The following is a 20742-nucleotide window of genomic DNA, read 5'->3' on the forward strand; positions in this document are numbered from 1 at the left end:
GTGAGTCCTCTCGATTGCCAGCAGCAGAGAACAGGGCATGTGGCGGGGGAGCTCCCCTGATGCTCTCTCTCACATGCCCAGGAACGCATTCAGGAGTGCCATGTCCTGCTCAAAGTCTGCTGCCTACTATGGAACCCTCCAACTTGAAGTATTGCTAAAAGAGCAAGTTTCTGTTTTAGAGAGTAGGAGCTGGGGGGGGGGGGAGTCGAACACTGGGAAGTTTGTTTGCAGTTCGTTCAGGCTGAGGATTTCAGTGGTCAGGTGCTGGGACCTTTTTGCTTAATACTTTTATTTATTTGGAAAAGTTTACAAACTGCTTAATAAAGAAAAATTGTAAGTGTAGCTAACTCAGTGCATACATCATACAGACACTAGTGTCTCCTGGTGGTTCCTCAGTCCCTGTCTTTCTGCCTTCATACGTTCATTGTACTTTTCAGAGAATTTCTGGTTCAAGGTTCTAACTTCTTTAAAAAAACCTTAGAAAAGAAATTGTAGGAAGATACAAGTAGCTTAACGTGTGCAAATATTACATAATTGTTTTCAGTCTTGTTGGCGTTGGGTAAACTTTTCCTATCAGAATTTGTAATTAGCTCACCATGTTACAAACTCAGTCAAAAGTCTGCTGCCGTTGTAGCCTCTGCTAGCCGTACTCAGAGTATGAACCTGAGTTAGTCCTGTCCATTAATTATGGTGCTGGAGGAGACTCTTGAGAGTCCCATGGACTGCAAGAAGATCAAACCTATCCATTCTGAAGGAAATCAGCCCTGAGTGCTCACTGGAAGGACAGATCCTGAAGCTGAGGCTCCAAGACTTTGGCCACCTCATGAGAAGAGAAGAATCCTTGGAAAAGACCCTGATGTTGGGAAAGATTGAGGGCACTAGGAGAAGGGGACGGCAGAGGACGAGATGGTTGGACAGTGTTCTTGTACATGAGTTTGACCAAACTGCGGGAGGCAGTGGAAGACAGGAGTGCCTGGTGTGCTCTGGTCCATGGGGTCACGAAGAGTCGGACACGACTAAACAACTATAACAAACAAAATTAATTTCAGGGAGTGCTCTGCTCTGCTCAGGACTGACATTGGATGCAGCCTTATCTTTTAATTCAAGACCTCAATGAATGTGCCAATTCCTGAGAAAGTAGCGGACATAAAATGGTGGTTTCCACCAGGCTCGCTGGTCTCAGGGTCATGCATCTCCACGGACCCTTCTCTGACTAGCTGCTTTCTTGCATGCTCTGTTTACTAACCTGGAGAGGAAGCAGGAACATGCCAGTGCCACCACGCACTCGAGTCTAAAGGTTTACTGGTCAACAAACCAAAAGGAGCAGCTTTTCAGTGTGATATGCAAGAGAGATCTTGACCACAAATCAAACAGCTGGATCAGAAATGAACACTGTATGAAAAGGAAATGTTGAATCTGCCAGGTAGATACTAGTCAAACGTGATAGGGCTTGGTTTCAGATCCAGCCTTTTAAAATGTTTAGTTTAGGGCAGTAAAAGACTAACATAAAATGGGACATTCACATTTCCTTCAAAAAAATAAAGGGGTGGGTGGGTAGCAACCAACACCAGAGCATGTGAAAAACAGTGGTGTTTGGAAGCTTACGGTAGTCATGCAGACCATGTAGGCACAGAGAATATAAACTAACCCCTAATCCATTTGGTTTTGAATTACAGAAATATTAAAGTTTGTTGACGCAGGCTTGTTACTGATTTGGGAATTAGGCATTTAATAGATTCCACTAAACAACCAATTTCAAGTTTCCATGAGTGTTAGCCATCATAATTCACAAATGATTTATCCAGTGCTTTTTTCTGGGGGGACGCAGGAAAATGAGAGTACCCCCAAACATTTTTTTTAAAGCACTGGATTATCCTAAGAACAAAGATGTGGAACCTACAGCCCTAGATGTTGCTGAACTCACAACTCCCATCAACCCCAGCCAGCAGGGCCAGTGATCAAGGATGATGGGAGTTGGAGTCCAACAGCAGCTTCCATTTCCCTGCTTCAGAAAGTACTTGGCAAGAGCTTCCTGTTCTTTGCAAGGATCTTGGCAACCAGAACTAGGTGGCCACTGGGAATTGGCAAGGGGCCTTCTCTTCTGCCCATAAGACTGCACCGCCTTTGCTAGAGGGTGACAATGAAGGGGAAGTGGGAATAGGACTCATCCACTGCCTTCCACAAATCTCCTTGGCAGCGTGACATCCCCTCCTCCTGGTTTTAGGAATTGCAGAGAACGCGGATGGATTCAGCAGACACATGGGAGCAGGGAGTGTTTCTCTCTGTTTATGCTGAGCTTTGGTGTCGGCAGAAGCAGCACCAAGAGGCTTTTGGCTGCACTGAAGCCCAGTAAGAGGCCTTCACTCCCATCTTGCAAATCCTCTGGCAGTCAGAGGGAGGGAAAGACCACAGAGAATGGCTAGCTACTGATCCAATCACTGAGCACTGAAAACCAGGAGGAAGGGATGGAGAAGAGGGATAGTTCCCCTTGAGGAAAGAAGAAGGAACTGTGAAGAGGGGGTAATCCTGACCACCAGAAGTCTCTCATAGGTGTATTCAGATTATAGTTGTCTTTGCCATTTTTAGGTTATCTCTGTCATACTGCAGACTAGAAACTTGTTGGTTTTCTTTTTTAAAGTTTAACCTGGGGATTCCAAGGTATCTGCTAGGTGCTCCAGAGACCACACTAGAAAACATTCTTGATTTTAAGCCATATAGTCACCTGTCCCTGCCAGGTAGAGTAAAGGCCTTGATGTGGCTCTGGTATCAGATGCTGGAAAGTTGGGTCCTCAGTTGTGACGGATCAGGTGGTCATTGGGGTTCATTATAACTGTCCACCCCACTCCTCTAATATTGAAGTGGGGATGTCTCAGGTTACCAGAGCTGTGGGGAGAAGGTTGTCCCTCTCAGGTAAGTCCTTCCTTCTTTCCATTATGCCCCTTTCATTCCACTTTAAGTTTGATTTCCGTTCTACTTTGATTTTTCTTTTGTTTTTCCTTCCTTCATATTTTTCTCTCTCTTTTTCTTCCCTTCTTTTTGTGTATCTGCTTTATTTCTGCCTTCCTTTCGTTCTGGTGGTGTGACTCCCTTTCCCTCCCTGCCTCTTTATGCATATTGCTTTCTCTTTCTGTCACCTTTTGCCATCTGTGCTTCTCTTCCATTGTGTCCCAACTTTCTCCCTCCCTTTGGAGTGTCTGCGATTCCTATTTACCCTCCTCCCTCTTTATATCACACTTTCTTTCCTCAATCCCTTAAACTCTCCTTTGTGGTTGGGTGGCGCAATGGACATTTGGGGGGGCTCTTTCCCCAATGCCAACGCTGCCGCTGCCTCTGCTGCTGCTAACTGCTGTGTCCCCCCCCCCAATCCTGCTCCATCCCACTGCCCGCTTGACTCTCTGGCACCTCTCATAACCCTTGTATCACCTGCCCCATCTGGCTGTCCATGTGTGGGCTTCTCTCCCTCCCCGCTTCCCTCCCCCCAGGCCCCACAGGGAAGAGCGTGCGCCCCAGCACCTCCCGCAGCGTCCACGCCCTCCTGCACCGCTACGCAGGCTCCTTCCGCAGGCCCCGACTGGCCGTCAGCCGCAGCCTGAGCACCCACCTCAACCGGTCCGCCCGACTAGGTGACTATTGCACCTCCCACTTGTGCCCAGGAGGGCTCCTTGCTGTGGGCAGGGGCTTGGCCAGTGCTGGCCGGTTCAAAGGAGAGCCTTTTTGGAGTCCCACCTGAAATCCTTCCAACCTGGGCCTCTCGTCACTAAGCTGGGCTGCATCAGAGCTGGGAATCCCTTGAACAAGAAGTCTGGGGAACCCTGAGCCTTTCATTTCTGTTTCTTGCTTCAGAAGGCATTTGGTAAGGGTGCTGGGAACCAAGGCTTAGGGGCCTTATTCCCTGGGAACTTGGTTTCAGGTGCTAGCTCCTTATCAACACAGATCTTAAGATTTGTGTCTCAGTATTGCGTCAGTTGCCAGTTTTGACCAGATGGAAATGTTTCGGTTTCATCTCAGTTTCACAAAGGCTCATAGGGACAGGGCTGTGGCCCCATGATGGAGCCTGCCAAAGCCCCCAGCATCTCCAGAAGGACTGGAAGGTCTCCTGTGGACCAGCAGAATGACTTGTTCTGAAGCGGCTTCCTGTCCTTCTAGATCCCCAGGAGTGAAAACTCCCCAATCTCCACCTTTATGAGAGTCAACCAAAATGTTAAAAAGTGTGACAGGCTTTTGCATTCTTCTCAGCTCTTTATCAGGTAAGATGTCACACAGAGCAGGGTGGTGTGACGTGAAATGGAAGTGAAACTGACACGAAACCAACATAACATATATCTGTTTAATTTTTTTATTGAAAGTTTATTAGACACAGGTTATAAGGTCGCTGTTAGTATTTAAAACATGTTCAGTGCCTAGAGCAGGGATGGGGAACCTCTGGCCCTCCAGATGTTGTTGGACTACAACCCTTGGCCAGGCTGACTGGGGGGGATGGGAGTTTGGAGTGCTGCAATACCTGGACAGCCACACTTTTCCCATACCTTGCTCTAGAACCTTGGGTGTGGAACCGGGTCTGTCACCTGTCTTGGCCATGAACTCGTTACATGACATTGTGCAAGTTTCTGTTGTCTGACTTATCAACCATAACAATCTATTAAAAAAATTAAAACCACCGGGTACTTAAATACCATACTGGGCTATAGGGGGATTTTCTTATTAAAATATGATACTTTATAACACACATGGTCAAATCGTGCCAGTGGGTATTTTTAAAAATTGGATTGGGGTGAGAAAGGGGCATGTTATTCAAACCAGCGAGGTCTTGGTCTACGTAAGCAGCAGACCGGGGGGGGGGGGGGCTGGAGGGAGTGGCTTTTGAATGGTCTAACATGGAAAAATTAACTGAAAACAGAAAACAGATACATCAGGAAGAAACGTTCTAGCCCAGATTTTTGCCTCCTGCACTGATTTTCTGTTTGCGAGGAGTTTTAAATGTACGTAGGGGAGTATTTCAAAATGTGACAGCCCAATTTAGAAATCTGTTACATTAAAGACCAGACCTTTTTTTTTTTTTGGCTTGTGGGAGGCCAATTGTGGTGACAGCCTGTCCCACAGAATAGACATTTTTTGCAAAGGTGGGGGGCAGTGGGTAGGTGGCCATGAAGGGAAGGTGAAATGACATATTGAGAACCACGGGAGATCCTTGAGGGGTATTAGAGGGAGTTGCTTGAAAAGAAGGTTGTTAATTTCCCTGCCTGTACTATCTCCATCTCTCTGTGATGCAGAAATTGTCCACGAAGACCTCAAGATGGGTTCAGATGGTGAGAGCGACCAGGCGTCAGGGACATCATCTGATGAGGTGCAATCTCCAGTCCGAGTGCGCATGAGGAACAACCCAGCACGCAAGATCTCCACTGAGGTGCGAGCGTTAAAGATGGGCGTGGAAAGTTCAGGGCAGCTGTCACTGAGGGGCTTTCTCCATCTCCCTTTAGCGCAAGTCACTTTTTAGAGAGGACCATGGAAGGGATGTATAGAGATGGCTCTACAGTGGTACCTCGGGTTACAAACACTTTGGGTTACAAACTCCGCTAACCTGGAAGTAGTACCTTGGGTTAAGAACTTTACCTCAGGATGAGAACAAAAATCGCGTGGCAGCGGTAGCAGGAGGCCCCACAAGCTAAAGTGGTACTTCAGGTTAAGAATGGTTTCAGGTTAAGAACGGACCTCCGGAACAAATTAAGTTCGTAACCAGAAGTACCACTGTATATATGACCCACACTCATTCTCTCCCCCCCACCCTAAAAAAGCCAGGAAATAACAAAGTCTGCACCAAGAAATCTTAAACAAAATACAGTAGTGCCTCGCTAGACGAATGCCCTGCTCGACGAAAATTTCGCTTAACGAAAGGATTTTCTGATCGGAGGTTGCCTCGCTGTACGACGAGGTTTTCATCGTGCGAAGCGTGGCCATAAAATCCTCTGATCAGAAAATCAGGGCATTCATCTAGCGAAAGGGGAACCAGCTGTAGCAAGGGAAGAAGGCTGCCAGCGCCTCTCAGCTGATCTTCCTTTGCCTTCTTTCCTTGCTGCAGCTGGTTGCCCTTTGTGTTCCGTTGGTCTCTGCCCTGGCAGAGACCAGCGGAACACAAAGAGGAACTAGCGGGGGAGAAGAGGAGGGGGGGGAAGAGGAACGAAGGAAGGGAAAGCAGCCCTTTCTCTTCCTTCCTCTTCCACAATTCCTCTCAATTTCAAATTCATCTGTTTTTGCCTCATCTCAATCAAAGCTAGGTTATCAAGCATTTGTTCATGCGCTTTATCCAATTCTGATACTTTTTCTTTTACCTTCTCTGTTTCTTTGACTCACGCACCTCCTTCTGTCTTTTCTTCACCGTCTCTTCCATTCTCTTAGATCTTACTGACAAATCATTTATCTTAGTTGTGAGTTCACCCACTGCTCCCTCAATTTTTTTTATCAATTGTCTCTTGTACTTCTCCCAATTTTTTCTTCATGCATTGTTCATTTTGTTTAAATTCTTCTTTAATTTTCTGCCATAACATCTCCAAGTCCTTGACTTCCTCTTGTTTTGATCCTCTTCTATCAGATGGTGTTCCTGTTATTTTATTCCCATCTTTTCCTGCCATTTTGGACTTAAAAAATTATATATATATTACAATAACACAGACTGCCTCTAAAGGGATTCTCGGACTACCAAATAAATTTTAATTTATAAACACATGTAATGTCAAATGCTTTCTTCCAGATGGCATTCTACTAACACAACATTAAAAGTCCAACAATTTTACAGTTCACCACTGGATGGCAGCAACCCTCCCTCCCTCCAAAGGTTTCGTTTCCTTAGTCCAAAAGTCTAAAATCACTGTCTAATTCCAAAATGTCTACGCTTTGACTTTGACCACTTGTTGGTCTAATCCACAATATAGGAAACCTGTAAATAAAAGCCAAGTCTCGCTACTCTTCCGCCACTTACTGGCTGAATCCAAATAGGGAAGTCACAAGATAAATTTAAATGTTAAAAAGCAAGAAAACCAAGCAGGATCCTGTCATCTTCAGCCATTTGTAGGCTTAATTCCACATCAATCTCCCCAGACTCAAAGGATTAAAAAACAAGAGTGCAGCTTGAAAGTTTATAGTCTAATTTGCTAATTAAATCCGCTTCTTCTCTCCCCCTTCTGCTCAAATGCTTCAGTCAGTCTTTTCAGTTCACCCTCTCCTCACCAACTTTAGATAAAGGTAAAGGGGCCCCTGACCATGAGGTCCAGTCGTGTCCGACTTGGGTTGCAGCGCTCATCTCGCTCTATAGGCCGAGGGAGCCAGCGTTTGTCCGCAGACAGCTTCCGGGTCATGTGGCCAGCATGACAAAGCTGCTTCTGGCGAACCAGAGCAGCGCACGGAAACGCCGTTTACCTTCCCGCCGGAGCGGTCCCTATTTATCTACTTGCACTTTGACGTGCTTTCGAACTGCTAGGTGGGCAGGAGCAGGGACCGAGCAACGGGAGCTCACCCCGTTGCAGGGATTCGAACCGCCGACCTTCTGATCAGCAAGCCCTAGACTCTGTGGTTTAACCCACAGCGCCACCTGGGTCCCACAAAGGTAAAGGGACCCCTGACCATTAGGTCCAGTCGTGACCGACTCACCAACTTTAATTACTGTTAAATACTACGTTGCCGGCAGATATCACCTCCGGGCTGAAGTTTTAGACGTCTAAAGTTCCCCAGTCGAACTGCCGGGTCTCCCTCACCAGAGAATAACAAAGTAACACCGGGCTTTGTTACAAAGTAACACCGGGCTTTGTTGCATGACTCACTCAGCAGGCATTTTCACTTTCTGCTGTCCTTCTCTGATTTCAGCTCTGCGCCATTTTTCTCCCCGCTGTCGGGACGGACTCCCTTTTTTCGCCCCTCGGCTCACCAAACTCGTACTTTCTCCAAAACCAATTTTCCAATCTCCTTCTTTTAGTCCGAATTCTATTATTTTGGAAATTCAGTGCTTTCCATCCGAAGCCTGAGACTGCGCTTTGCAGAGCTAGTGGTCTTTCCCCTTCGTGCCCACAGCTCAATCCTGTCCCTGGATTTACAAATAAAACCCCGAGAACAGGAGAGCAGTTTGGGCACTGCTGGGTGCCAAGACCCTCAGGGTAACCCCCCTCCCTGAGGTTTCGAGGTCCGCAGAGCCTTTGCGTGACCTCTAGATGCCCCTCAAAGCTCAGAATTCCCCGGAGGGCTATTCTGCGCTTCTGAACGATGGCCGTGCTAAACCGGAAGTCTCGGGATATCCTTTCCTAAGATACCCAATACACTTCTAGTTTTCTCTCTCTAGAAATTTGTAACATCTTTTTTAACTCATCATGGATACATTCCCAGAATCTTTTAACTTTTTTGCAGCCCACCATACATGGATCATAGATCCTCAGCTGGCATTTTTAACCTTCTGTGATATCAGGCAGGTAAAAGTCACACCATGCAGCTGAATTATCTCCTAATGCTCTGAGGAATGCCTGTGTGAAAGCCTGATTCATAGAATTGTAGAATTGGAAGGGACCATGAGGGTCATCTAGTCCAACCCCCTGCAATGCAGGAATCCTTTGTCAATGTGGAACTTGAACCCACAACCCTGAGGTTAAGAGTCTCATGCTCTGCCAACTGAGATATCCTGAGGCGTGCCCTTCAGAAGGGAATCCTGCAGAGTGGGCACAGCAACAGAGAAAGCCCTCAGAACACAACAGCCTTCATTGAGGGTTTACAAGCTCTAGTTCTGCCTCCAGAATTTGGATCCCATTTTCCACCCCTCTCCAGGACATTAACAAGCGCCTGTCACTTCCCGCTGATATCCGCCTGCCCGAAGGTTACCTCGAGAAGCTCACTCTGAACAGCCCTCTCTTTGACAAGCCCTTGAGCAGACGGTTACGGAGAGTCTCTTTGGTAAGTCAGATTTAAATGCAATTTGTTCATTTGGGTTTTCTTCATAGTGCCCCTCCCCAATGACATAGTTCTCTGGGTGGTTGGCCAAATAAAACAATAAAACACAATATTAACAGTATCATGAAAACAATGACTGTGTACACATTTTCAGCAGGGGGGGAATGCTGAAATAAAATTCACAGTAGAACTAAAAATACAAAATATGCAATCACTGGGATCAAAATTCAGGTTGGAATTCGCCATTGTGCTTTGTGGGTCTGCATGTGTGCAAAACAGGACTTTTCACCCTCTTCCCTGCCCTGCCCTATTCTGGGGATTCCCCCAATCCTCTACAGCAGATTTAGGGGGTGTGGGGCAGCAGGTGGTGGGGAGTCCCATTGAGCAAGGGGGCCTCATTTTGCGCGCACAGCACCTCCGTTAATCCAACTTTCAGATCTTTAAAGATCACAGATTATGTTGGGATTCCGGACAGTATAGAGTTAACACTCCAGGAGGCTTTCTGGTTCACTGGGGGCCATAGCTGCCAAGTTTTCCCTTTTCTCGCGAGGAAGCCTATTCAGCATAAGGGAATTTCCCTTTAAAAAAGGGAGAACTTGGCAGCTATGCTGGGGGCCTGCCCAGATTATCCAGGCATTTCTCCTTTGTTCTGAGTTAGTTGGTTTTGGTTTTGGTGAGAGAGAGAGAGAGAGAGAGAGAGATAAGCACTGCAGCCATGCAGCTTGCTTCTGTAGGATTTTCTGTTCATTTATGCTTCTGAAATAAAGACTCTTGTTAGAATAGAAGCACTGGTGTCGAGCTGTTCATTGGAAACATCACTAAGACACAGACAGCTGCCACTTCTTGCTGCGTTTTGAGCTCTGCATCGTCCGACAAGACAGAAGTGTGGCTGAGCGCTAAGGAGGCGTGTAGGGCGGCCATAAAAGTCGGACCAGGTCATAAATCAAGCTAATTACAGTGCCGGGTAGAATAAAGAAAGTCATTCACCTGGCGCCAGAAAGATTTTAACGAGCACCACCACTGAAAAGGCCCTTCTCCTAATAGCCGCTTTCCTTGTCTCACATGGTGGGGGGTCTCTGAAGAGGTTTGGGCAAGTGTGTATGGGAGAAGGCAACCTTTTGGTCACCTGGCCCCATGCCATTCAGGGCTTTAAAGGCTAAGACAAGTACTTATAGCCTTTCACTGCAGTAGGAACAGTGACCAGGAGCCCCTCCCAACTGGGGTGTGGATTCTGCAATGGGTCATTGAGGCTGGAATAGTGCTTTAGAGTCACATTCATGCTTTCCCAGAGCTCCCACCTCCTCGCCACCTTCTCTGCAGCACAAAAAAGGTGGGATAAAGTCTCTACCAGACTATAACCGTCCTCCTGCTATGACGAGCACAAATAATTCTGAAGGCGTTGAAGGGGTGCTAGTGCAGTAGGGGCCCCCTGGCTGGAGAAGGGCAGCCCCTCCCACCCTGACTCTTTGTCTTTTCTTGTGCAGTCGGAGATTGGCTTTGGGAAGCTGGAGACGTATGTGAAGCTGGACAAGCTGGGAGAAGTGAGTGCCCTGACTGCCGTCGGGAAGGCGGAGCTGAGAACGAATTCCAGTCTAGAACACACTTGGGATGGCCACTCAGCTAGGCTTGCTTCATCTCAGGGCACCTGGGACAGGGTCATTCTCACACTGATTTGAATATCTTTCTCTCTCTTTAATGTATTGATTTCTACTTTGCTCTTCCTCCAAGTCCAAGGAGTGCAGAGTGGTGTGCCTAATATCCTCACAACAACCCTGTGAGGTAGAATAGGCTGAGACAGTGTGGCTTGCCATAGGTCAGGGAGCTTTGTGGTCTGAGCAGGGATTTGAACCCGGATCTCCCCAGCACTCAACCCAGGACACCACCTTGGCTTAGCCTTAGAGCAGTAAGCTTGGCCAGTCCAGTGTAGTTGTTCCTTTATCTCCATGAGACTTCCAGCTCATCTTAGTATCACTTCTCACAGTGGATTTGATCTGGTCAACTTGGGAGGGTTCCTTTAGTTCTGTGGATTTAAGAGTTCCTGGTTCAAATTCCAGAATGGCCTTGGGGAGTTCCCTTCAGTGACCCATTCTTTCCAGCATATTCGTTCAGAACATGTTAAAGCACATGGAATCTGTTTTTTTCCGGGATTGCCACTAACACCCTTATCCAGAACTTCTTGTTGACCCATATTTCTTGTCAGCCTCAACCCTTTCTTCTTTAAAATGGGCCAATTAATGAATCCATCATAGGGCTCTTGAGAGAAGGGAATTGCATTAACTCCACCCAAGGTTATGAACTCAAGAGTAAATCATGCCTTTCCAGGGCAGAGAGCTTTCTTCCCCTAATCAGACCAGTCTGGTGTTGAGAACATCTTTCTGCAATTACATAGAGGAAGTTTTGCACTCTGGTTTTTGTGGTAAAATTTATTCTTTGCAGGCACGGGGGCATAACTAAATTGCAGGGCAACTTGGGACTTGGAGGAGAGTTGGGGTGCGAGGCAAGTTGATTAGAGGTTGGGCATTGGGCTGCTATCCTGAGCTCTGTCTTTGCTGCCTTAAGGGGACGTACGCCACGGTCTACAAGGGGAAGAGTAAACTCACCGATAACCTGGTGGCCTTGAAGGAGATCCGTCTTGAGCATGAAGAAGGAGCACCTTGCACAGCCATTCGGGAAGGTACATCAACTCTTCCGGAAATCACAAGGGTCAGCCACTTTAAGTGGGTTCTGGTCCCTTGGGGAACTCTGCCCTCAACAGACCTCTTCCTTCCTTGCGCCCAGTCCAAGGGATGGCCCTGGCCGACAGCGTCCTGCACCAGTCTCAGGTTTGCCCTTGTAGAACTCAAGGCAGAGGAAGGCTCTGCCTCTCTTTGGCTCTTGCTCCATCTTCTGCCTGTCCCAGAGAGCAGCTGCAAGAATTCCACAGCCAGTGGAAAGTGGAAATGGCTGCAGACGTTTGGATGAGCCAAACAGCTGCATCCATGAATGGAGGGGGTCCCAGACTGAAAATGCAGGTGAACACAAAGACTCATCATGAGATATTTGCATTGAACAGAAAAATTACTGTAGCAGCCAGAAGTCCAGAGGAATTCATGTTAGGGCAGTAGAGACTCTGGGTTAAGTCAGATGTGGCCAACAAGAGGAATATCACCTGCAGTGCTCTTATCATTTCCTTTGCTAGTGTAGTTCAGGGGAGCATGCGCAGCCCTAATGACATGCGCACACACACCTTTCCCATGCTCAGGAGGGAGGAGGGATCAGTGGGCTTGGGGAACTCTGAGGTTAGCAGATCATTCAGTCAAAGAAGCATAAAAGCAAGGCAACAAATCAAAGGAACCAGTGTTGTTAGAACTAGGATAACATTCATCTCTAGTCAAAGTACTGAAACCCCTCCTCTTTAACACACAGAGGTATTCCATATAAACTGCAATTGTCAACAAACTTACTCCACTTTAGCAAAAATATATTTTCCTTATTGCTGTTTTTATATTCTTTCTCTAAGTCTAATTAAAACAGGTTAGTTTTTGCCATTGTTACACAACTCCACACCTTATTATGCCACAATTTAAAAAAACCTTAGGGAGCAAAGGAAGAGAGGTCTGGACAGAAAGAGAAGGATCCCTGTGCTCATGTGTGGTTCACATGAAGAGGGAAAGAAGACGGTCGCAAACGTACACACAGCCAAGGGAGGTCATTTTCTGATTTGTAACCAGATCTCTTTGGCCCTCCAATCTCAGCCAGTTCCCCTTCACAGCTTTACCTGCCTCACTAGGACCCAGTAGGTATGTAGAGGGCAGACCCAAAGGCCCACCCACCCAGTCTGCAGGGAGCAGGAGGAAGACGGACTCTGCTGCCCTTGGTGAGGCTGAGCGAGAATAAGAGGAGAGGCAGGGGAGCTGCAAACTGGCACACACAAACCCACACTGGCCTATGTAGAGGAAAGCAAAAGGACCCACCCCAAGCAGCAGCAAGTCCAGAGCAGTGGATCATGCAGGGACACAGCAGATAACCTCCTCCCTGGTGGGGGCTTTAGGCTCCCTGGAGCTTTCATGTCGTGTGCTTGCTGTTCTTCTCCCGAAGCCCAGAGTTTGGGAATGGCTCCACTAAACTGTTGCAGGTCCCACAACATGCCTCTCTTTCTCTGTTTTCTAGTTTCACTTCTGAAAGATTTGAAACATGCCAACATTGTGACCCTGCATGATATCATCCATACAGAGAAATCCCTCACGCTTGTCTTCGAGTATTTAGTGAGTAAACGGGCGGGCATGGGAACTGTAACTTATACTTCTTTATGAATGAAAACATCTCAAATTATTTACGACTGAAGGCTGAACATTCAGAAAATCTTTCGCTGGGGCTCAATTAGTGTCAGCCCCTTCTGTCAAGAGCTTGGGTCCTTTCCATGGAGGTGCAGGTTGCAACCACAGCCAAGGTGGCATTTTTTCGTCTCCGCCGCATTAAGCAGTTGGTCCCCTACCTTTCTCAGCCTGACCTGGCCACAGTGATCCATGCGATGGTCACCTCTAGGCTTGATTATTGTAACTTGCTCTACGCGGGGCTGCCCTTGAAACTGACGCAGAAACTCCAGCGGGTGCAGAATGCTATGGCGAGGCTCCTTACAGGGTCCTTGCCGCGGGATCACATTCATCCAGTGCTTTACCAGCTGCACTGGCTCCCTGTGGAGTACAGGGTCAGGTTTAAGGTGCTGGTTTTGACCTTTAAAGCCTTATGCGGCTTAGGACCCTCGTACCTACGGGACCGCCTCTCCCGGTATGCCCCGCACAGGACATTAAGGTCCACAAATAATAACATACTGGAGATCCCAAGTCACAAGGTAGTTAGACTGGCCTCGACCAGGACCAGGGCCTTCTCAGTACTAGCCCCGACCTGGTGGAACGCTCTCTCTCTCAGGAGACTAGGGCACCTCGGGAGTTGTCATCTTTCCGTAGGGCCTGCAAGACAGAGCTGTTCTGCCTGGCCTTTGGACTGACTCAGTCTGACCCCGGGGTTACCCTCCCCTAAGGTTTTATCCTACAGATATTTAAATGAGGTTCCACTTGTAGATTCCTAATTTTAAAATTGAATTTTAACATTGTATTTAATCTGTATTTTAATTGAATTGTTTCTTTTATGCTTGCTTTGATATTCTTGTTGTTAGCCGCCCAGAGCCCAGTCTTGTCTGGGAAGGGCAGGGTATAAATAAAATTATTATTATTATTATTATTATTATTATTATTATTATTAATTATTATTTTGTACAGCCTGGCTGATTTGAAGGAAGATGTTGCCTACAGTGCACATTGAGAGGGTGTTAAAACTGTCATGGCTTCCTCCCAAGGACTCTTGGGAATTATAGTTTTATGATAGGTTTAAGAATGCTTAAGGTAGCTTTCAATGCCCTCCTGAAGCAGCCACTTCAGTAGGAAATTATTGTAGCATAAGTGGGGGGTGAGTTTTTCAAGGATAGTCTCCTGAAACCTAGGAAGCACAGGAAGTGTCAGTTCCATGCCCCTGAGACCACTACCAGTGCTGGGCCAATATGGAGATGAGGGCTTGGGCCTGACTCCCACATCTCCTTCCAGCCCTCTTGCTCAGCCTGGTGCAACCCATCTAGCACCAGGGCACATTCCTGGGTGGGGGAATTCTGCTGAGTCCTATGGCAGGTCCACCGCATGGGAAGGATTCCCATATAGTCTTAACGATAAGGGGCGCCATCCTGCCCATGTTTACTCAGAAGCAAGATTCCCTTGAATTCAATGGGACTAACTTCCAGCTAGGTGCTCATAGGATTGCAGACTTATTTGCACAAATCAGTCATTTTAAATAAATGAAGAGGAAAGTTGTCAATCCTGTGTCTTCTTTCACCCTAGGATAAAGATCTGAAACAGTATCTTGACGACTGCGGCAATGTAATAAATATGCACAATGTTAAGGTAAGTTGCTGGATCCCATCTGAGTCTGTTTCAGTGGATTCTTTTACTGCGTAGCAAGCAACTTTACGGATGTTGCTGGCAAAAGCTCGTTTCAGCATGAGATTGCATTGGGGGTTTGATACTTATTTTGCATGTTCTCCTTCAATGCTCTGGTTATTGGTGGTGACCCCATCAAACGAACGTGGAACTGTCCTGAGAAAATAAAGGGGTGTTTCCAAATAAAATCCCACCATTTGAAGAAGTTATATGAATCAGAAACATTTACCTAAATGCACTTGTTTTGCATCCATGGGTGGTTAGAATCATAGAATCATAAAGAGACCACAAGGGCCACCCAGTCCAACCCCCTGCCAAGCAGGAAACACCATCAAAGCATTCTTGACATATGCCTGTCAAGCCTCTGCTTAAAGACCTCCAAAGAAGGAGACTCCACCACACTCCTTGGCAGCAAATTGCCCTGTTGAACAGCTCTTACTGTCAGGAAGTTCTTCCTAATGTTTAGGTGGAATCTTCTTTCTTGTACAGTTGTTTGAATCCATTGCTCTGTGTCCGCTTCTCTGGAGCAGCAGAAAACAACCTTTCTCCCTCCTCTATATGACATCCTTTTATATATATGAACATGGCTATCATATCACCCCTTAACCTTCTCTTCTCCAGTCTAAACATGCCCAGCTCCCTAAGCCGTTCCTCATGAGGCATCGTTTCCAGGCTTTTCACCATTTTGGTTGCCCTCCTCTGGCCACATTCCAGCTTGTCAGTATCCTTCTTGAACTGTTAGAAGTACTGTATATGCCAGATCTTGCGGTGAGCTAGAGGGAAAGGCATTGAGATGGCTCTGTTCTCTCCTCCAGCTGTTCCTGTTCCAGCTGCTGCGTGGCCTCGCCTATTGCCACCGTCAGAAGGTGCTGCATCGGGACCTCAAGCCCCAGAACTTGCTCATTAATGAGAGAGGGGAACTCAAGCTAGCAGATTTTGGCAAGTACTCATTATCTCTCTGGCCTTGCTTTGCAACATTTACTAACAAATGTAATGAAATGTAAAATGTTATGCAATGAAATTTAACTTTCCCAGGACTTGCCCGGGCAAAATCCATTCCCACCAAGACCTACTCCAATGAAGTGGTGACACTTTGGTACCGACCCCCAGATATCCTATTGGGCTCAACAGAATACTCCACCCAGATTGACATGTGGTAAGGATTCAGCAGCCTGTGGCCAGCTCTCCCTCCCTGTGGTTGAAATCTGTGAATTTTGATAGTACTTTCCATTTGCCCATCAGTTGTCATCTCCCACAGGGATGGGGGACCTGTGTCCCTCCGATGTTGTTGGACTAGCTTGGCTTTGGCCCATGGTTAGGAGAGATGGGAGTTGTAGTCCTGCAACATCTGAAAGGCCACAGGTTCCCCATCTAGGGGTGCAGTCTGCTTTCTGCATGGTTCTTGTCTTTTTAAAAGGTGATTTAAGTAAACAGAGGCCATGTAAAGGAAACAGCGGAGAATGCCTATAGCTGAGCCGCTTGGATCTCGGGAAACTGCAGAGCTGGAAAAGGAGACTGAAGCTAGAGGCAAACAAATGCATGGAGCCAGTAGCCGAGTCACAGTTGCCCGCTAGGAACACTTACTGTGTTTGTGGAGTTCCTTAGAAGTTTGTCCCCAATCCCTCCATGTAGAGACAAGCTGTTCTGAAGGACAACTTGCCCACCGCCATGTAGCATTCCCCTGTAATGTGCATGAACAAGAGCATGCAAAGTGTGGTGAACTGGGTGCACATCCGAGGACTGGCATAGCCAACGTGGTGCCCTCCAGCTCTTGGTGGATTCTAGCTCCTGGCCAGAGGTCAGGGAGGAGGAGAGTTGTGGTCCACGACATCTAGAGGACATCTGATTGGCTCCCCCTGCCCTGGAATGCCTTCCCTTCTACACTTCAAAACAAGGATTCTGGGTGTCAGGTGGCATCCCAAGGGAACGTTTGCCAGGGAAGAGGATAGGATGCTAACAGTTAACGAGATTCTCCAACAGCAGCTCCAAAATGGTACCCTCTTCAAGCAAAAGGGAGATGCCAGCAAGCTTGGGGCACGGTGAGGAGAATCCAAAGGTTTGCAGAAAGAAGTACATGGGACCTCGGTTTTCAAGCGTCTTGGAAGCTGAACGTTTCAGAACCCGAATGCCAAAAACCGTTTCCGAATGCACCTTGGAAGTCGAACAGCTTCTGCTGCATTTTCCCCCTTTTTTTCCTCCATTGACCTTTGTGCCTCAGTTGTCGAATGTTTCGGAAGTCGAACAGTCTTCCAGAACGGATTACGTTTGACAACTGAGGTACCACTGTACATTGGGAAGTGGCCAGGAGTGGAACAGAAGGAGAGAGACTCCTCCCCACTAGCCTTAGGAAGTCTGAGAATACTTACTGGCCATAGATGCTGACTAAGCATTGCCAGGGTGCTAGTGAGGAGGACTCTGCGCTGTAACATTTAGTTGCAGACCCTACTTGTTTCTGAAATATTTCTGGCCCTTCTCAATGCATGCCAGAATCCTCTGCAATATGCAGGCTAAGTTCCATGGCAGAGATGCAGGGAAGGTCTTTGGCCGACTAGTTCTAAAAAGTATGCTCTAAAGGCGGAAAGTTTGAAAATCCCTTCCGTATATGATAACGAAAACAAACCATGGAAGGGAAGTCGGTGTTAAATGTATGGTCTGTATTTTGGTAAATGTAAATGTGCAAATTTTGTATGATTAAAAGTGATAATTAAGATTTAAAAGGAAAAAGAAAGAAAAGTTTAATTCTGCACCCTGTTGAAATTATGTGAATTTTGCAGACTTTCTTATATCTTTCTAATTCTGCTTCTGATTTTCATGGGTGGGACAAAGATCTGTGCTGAATCCAGAAGCTGCTCCACCCATTGACTGTGTAAAGCCTTTGTTGCTTCTTTTTCATCAGAAAAAGGAAATGGTGCTGCAAAACGAAGAAATAGATGCATATTTGGTTAAGTCGCATAACACATTCAAGTGCCAGAATTTGGATTTTCTCGGAACATAATGTTTTGATCCAGTGGAGAGAATCAGGGTTTTGATTAAAGCCTAAAGTGCCTGGTCCTTGCTTTGACCTTCCTCTCAGTGATGTCCTTGTCTTTCTCCCCACAGGGGTGTGGGCTGCATCTTCTATGAGATGTCCACAGGACGACCACTCTTCCCAGGCTCCACAGTTGAGGAGCAGCTGCACTTCATCTTTCGGATATTGGGTATGGTCCTGGGGTGACCTTGCTGGGACTGCTGTGTTGCTGAAAAGTCAGTGGGGAGAGGCAGGAGGGCCTTACAGAAGACTAGACTGCTGATTCACAGGAGTCTTCTGAGCTGCTTTGAGGAATCTAGACAAGGAGGGGGATACTACTCAGTTGATCAATAATCAATTACCATAATAAATTCATAACGACAATCAGTCTATTATATATTCATAGCAAGTTGCTTGTCTACTTGCTATTAATTTGGATAGCTTTTAGGGTATTGTAACCAAATTTTGCATGGTAGTTTCTGAGATCAAAGAAGATAAAAGATTCAGCTATTCGGTAGATGCCCTTTTGAATCAAGATGGCAGGCTGAGCCTTTCAAAACTGCACTGATTTTAACCACTGATATCTTTGTTTCTTAGAATTCCCAAACAACTCTGTTAGTCAATAATAAAAGACAACATATACATAAGTAAACATGGCAGAAGTGCTGGTGGGGGTGTTCCGTAAAAGTCCTGTTTCAGGATCAGCGCTGCTCTCCTGCTCAGGGCAGCAGTGCGACCGGCCTGTGTCCTGAGCTGACTCTTTTCTGATCTCTCCTCCTCTCTCCTCTGCATCACCAGGGACTCCCAATGAAGAGACATGGCCTGGAATCCAGTCTAATGAAGAATTCCGAGCCTATAATTACCCTAAATACCGTCCCGAGGCCCTAATCAACCATGCCCCTAGGTGAGTGTCATAGAATCATAGCGTTGGAAGAGACCACAAGGGCCATCCAGTCCAACCCCCAGCCAAGCAGGAAACACTATCAAACACCTGACAGGTGACTGTCAAGCCTCCGCTTAAAGACCTCCAAACAAGCTGCCATTCAGGGGATGTTAGGGTGGGTTGAACTTTTCAACTTTCCAATTCCCCAAATGAAGGCTGCTAAAAAGTTGTAACGTGACTTGGGAATTCAAAAGATATTTTTGTTAATTAATATAATTTAGTTTAGCTTAGTAAGTAAAATGTGTGCAAAATTGCATAGAAATCATTAGAAATGATTGCCAAGTACTTACAGGTGGTTGTTGTTGTTATAACCGCCATTTTTCTACTTGGCCCTTGATCCCAGAGGCACTCCGTCCCCCTTTATGCACTGGCTTCCATTGCTTTCTCCTGAGCAGAGGTGCAGATCAAAGGCCTTTTATCCCTCTCCTTTCCAGAACATGGATTCTGTCAGAGATGTCGGCTTGTGCCCCTCCTCTGATGACTCTGAGGCATGAGCCAAAACTGACTGCCCCAATCCCTGCTGTTGCTCATCCTGGGCCTTTGCCTGTGTCTTGGCTCTGAAGGGTTTGGGGACATTGCTGGCCCGCCCTTGAGTCCTGCTCCAGACCTGCCCCTTTTTCAAACCAGTTGCCAACCTGTAGTTGGGATGTACGTTGCTAATTTACAAGCCTCTATTAATGCTGTTAGCAGAGCAGCTGCGCACCCCCACCTGGGAAGCAGGGCCTCCGTTTTCCTTCCAGAGCCTGATTTTCCTTTTTTTCCTGGATCTCCATAGGCTGGATAGCGAAGGGGCTGACCTCCTGGGGAAGCTGCTGCAGGTGAGAAGTTGTGGCTCCCTCTTTGTCTCTCCCTCCAGCCGGATGCGGACCTTTATGGTTTTTGCAGCCTTCTCTGCTGGGGCTGGCAGCCATGGCCATTAGGATAGCGTGGCCTTGCCCTCCTCAGGGAATCGCAGAATGGATTGAGGACTGTGAGCCTTAGGTGGCAATGCATTTGTCCATCTTCAGGGGCTCGTTGTTGTTTGTGCCAAGAGAAACGTAACACAGCTGCCCTTTGGGAACAAACTGGAAACCAGGCTGGGGAAAGCCGGTGTGGGGGTTAGAAGATATGGTGAAGGAGTCCTCTGTATCCAGGCAGGTGACTGCTGGGCATAGCTATACATTCCCACTTCCACTCAGAATGGCATTCCTGGTGGAAGCAGAAGGGCAGGCACCTTTTTTTGCAGCACAAAATCTACCTCTGGAGTTGATCTCTCTCGTCTTCTCTTCTTCCCCCTCCCTGTTCTCTCCCGACGCAGTTTGAGGGCAGGAAGCGGATCTCTGCAGACGAGGCCATGCGGCACCTGTTCTTCCACAGTCTGGGCGAACGAGTCCTCAAACTCCCAGACAGTAGGTGCAGGCTGGGGAGGGAGGGAGGGAAGGAGGCCAGCACTATGGGATATGGGGGTGGGCATATCGATGTACGGAAGGGCATGTGGTGTTGACCTCTGAGTGTGGACCAGCAGGGTGAGGGTCTATGGTATTGATAATGCTCTATGATCTGTTGTCCCAGGAGTGCACGATTCCCCCCCCCCCATTTCTCAGGTTCTATCTTGTCAGGATTCAACCTCAATCTGTTAGCCGCCATCCATCCTCCAACTGCCTCCAGACACTCACACAGGACATTCACCACCTTCACTGGTTCTGATTTGAAAGAGAGGTAGAGCTGGGTATCATCCGCATACTAATGAACACCCAGCCCAAACCCCCCTGATGATCTCTCCCAGCGGCCGCATATAGATGTTGAAAAGCATGGGGGAGGACAGATCCCTGAGGCACCCCACAAGTGAGGGCCCAGGGGTCTGAACACTCACCCCCCCACTTTCTGAAGGAGCGGAACCACTGTATAACAGTGCCCCCAGTTCC

At 47.3% G+C, this 20742-nt stretch overlaps 1 protein-coding gene across 6 annotated transcripts in view; it reads left to right on the forward strand.

Moving 5' to 3' along the window:
- The window catches only part of CDK16 (cyclin dependent kinase 16), a 51639-nt gene that overhangs the window by 23713 nt on the left and 7184 nt on the right, over nt 1–20742 (forward strand). For 3 of the 6 annotated variants that reach the window (XM_035140679.2, XM_035140678.2, XM_035140682.2), the window contains exons 3-15: nt 3483–3623; nt 5271–5404; nt 8800–8925; nt 10407–10463; nt 11482–11596; nt 13072–13166; nt 14790–14852; nt 15704–15827; nt 15924–16044; nt 17988–18085; nt 18694–18799; nt 19614–19656; nt 20136–20226. In XM_035140679.2, coding sequence (XP_034996570.1) covers nt 3483–3623; nt 5271–5404; nt 8800–8925; nt 10407–10463; nt 11482–11596; nt 13072–13166; nt 14790–14852; nt 15704–15827; nt 15924–16044; nt 17988–18085; nt 18694–18799; nt 19614–19656; nt 20136–20226 — 1314 coding nt within the window. The other 3 variants (XM_035140685.2, XM_060269234.1, XM_035140683.2) reach the window with 3 other exon arrangements.

The sequence above is a fragment of the Zootoca vivipara genome, chromosome 16 (genome assembly GCF_963506605.1).
Source record: "Zootoca vivipara chromosome 16, rZooViv1.1, whole genome shotgun sequence".
NCBI lineage: Eukaryota > Metazoa > Chordata > Lepidosauria > Squamata > Lacertidae > Zootoca > Zootoca vivipara.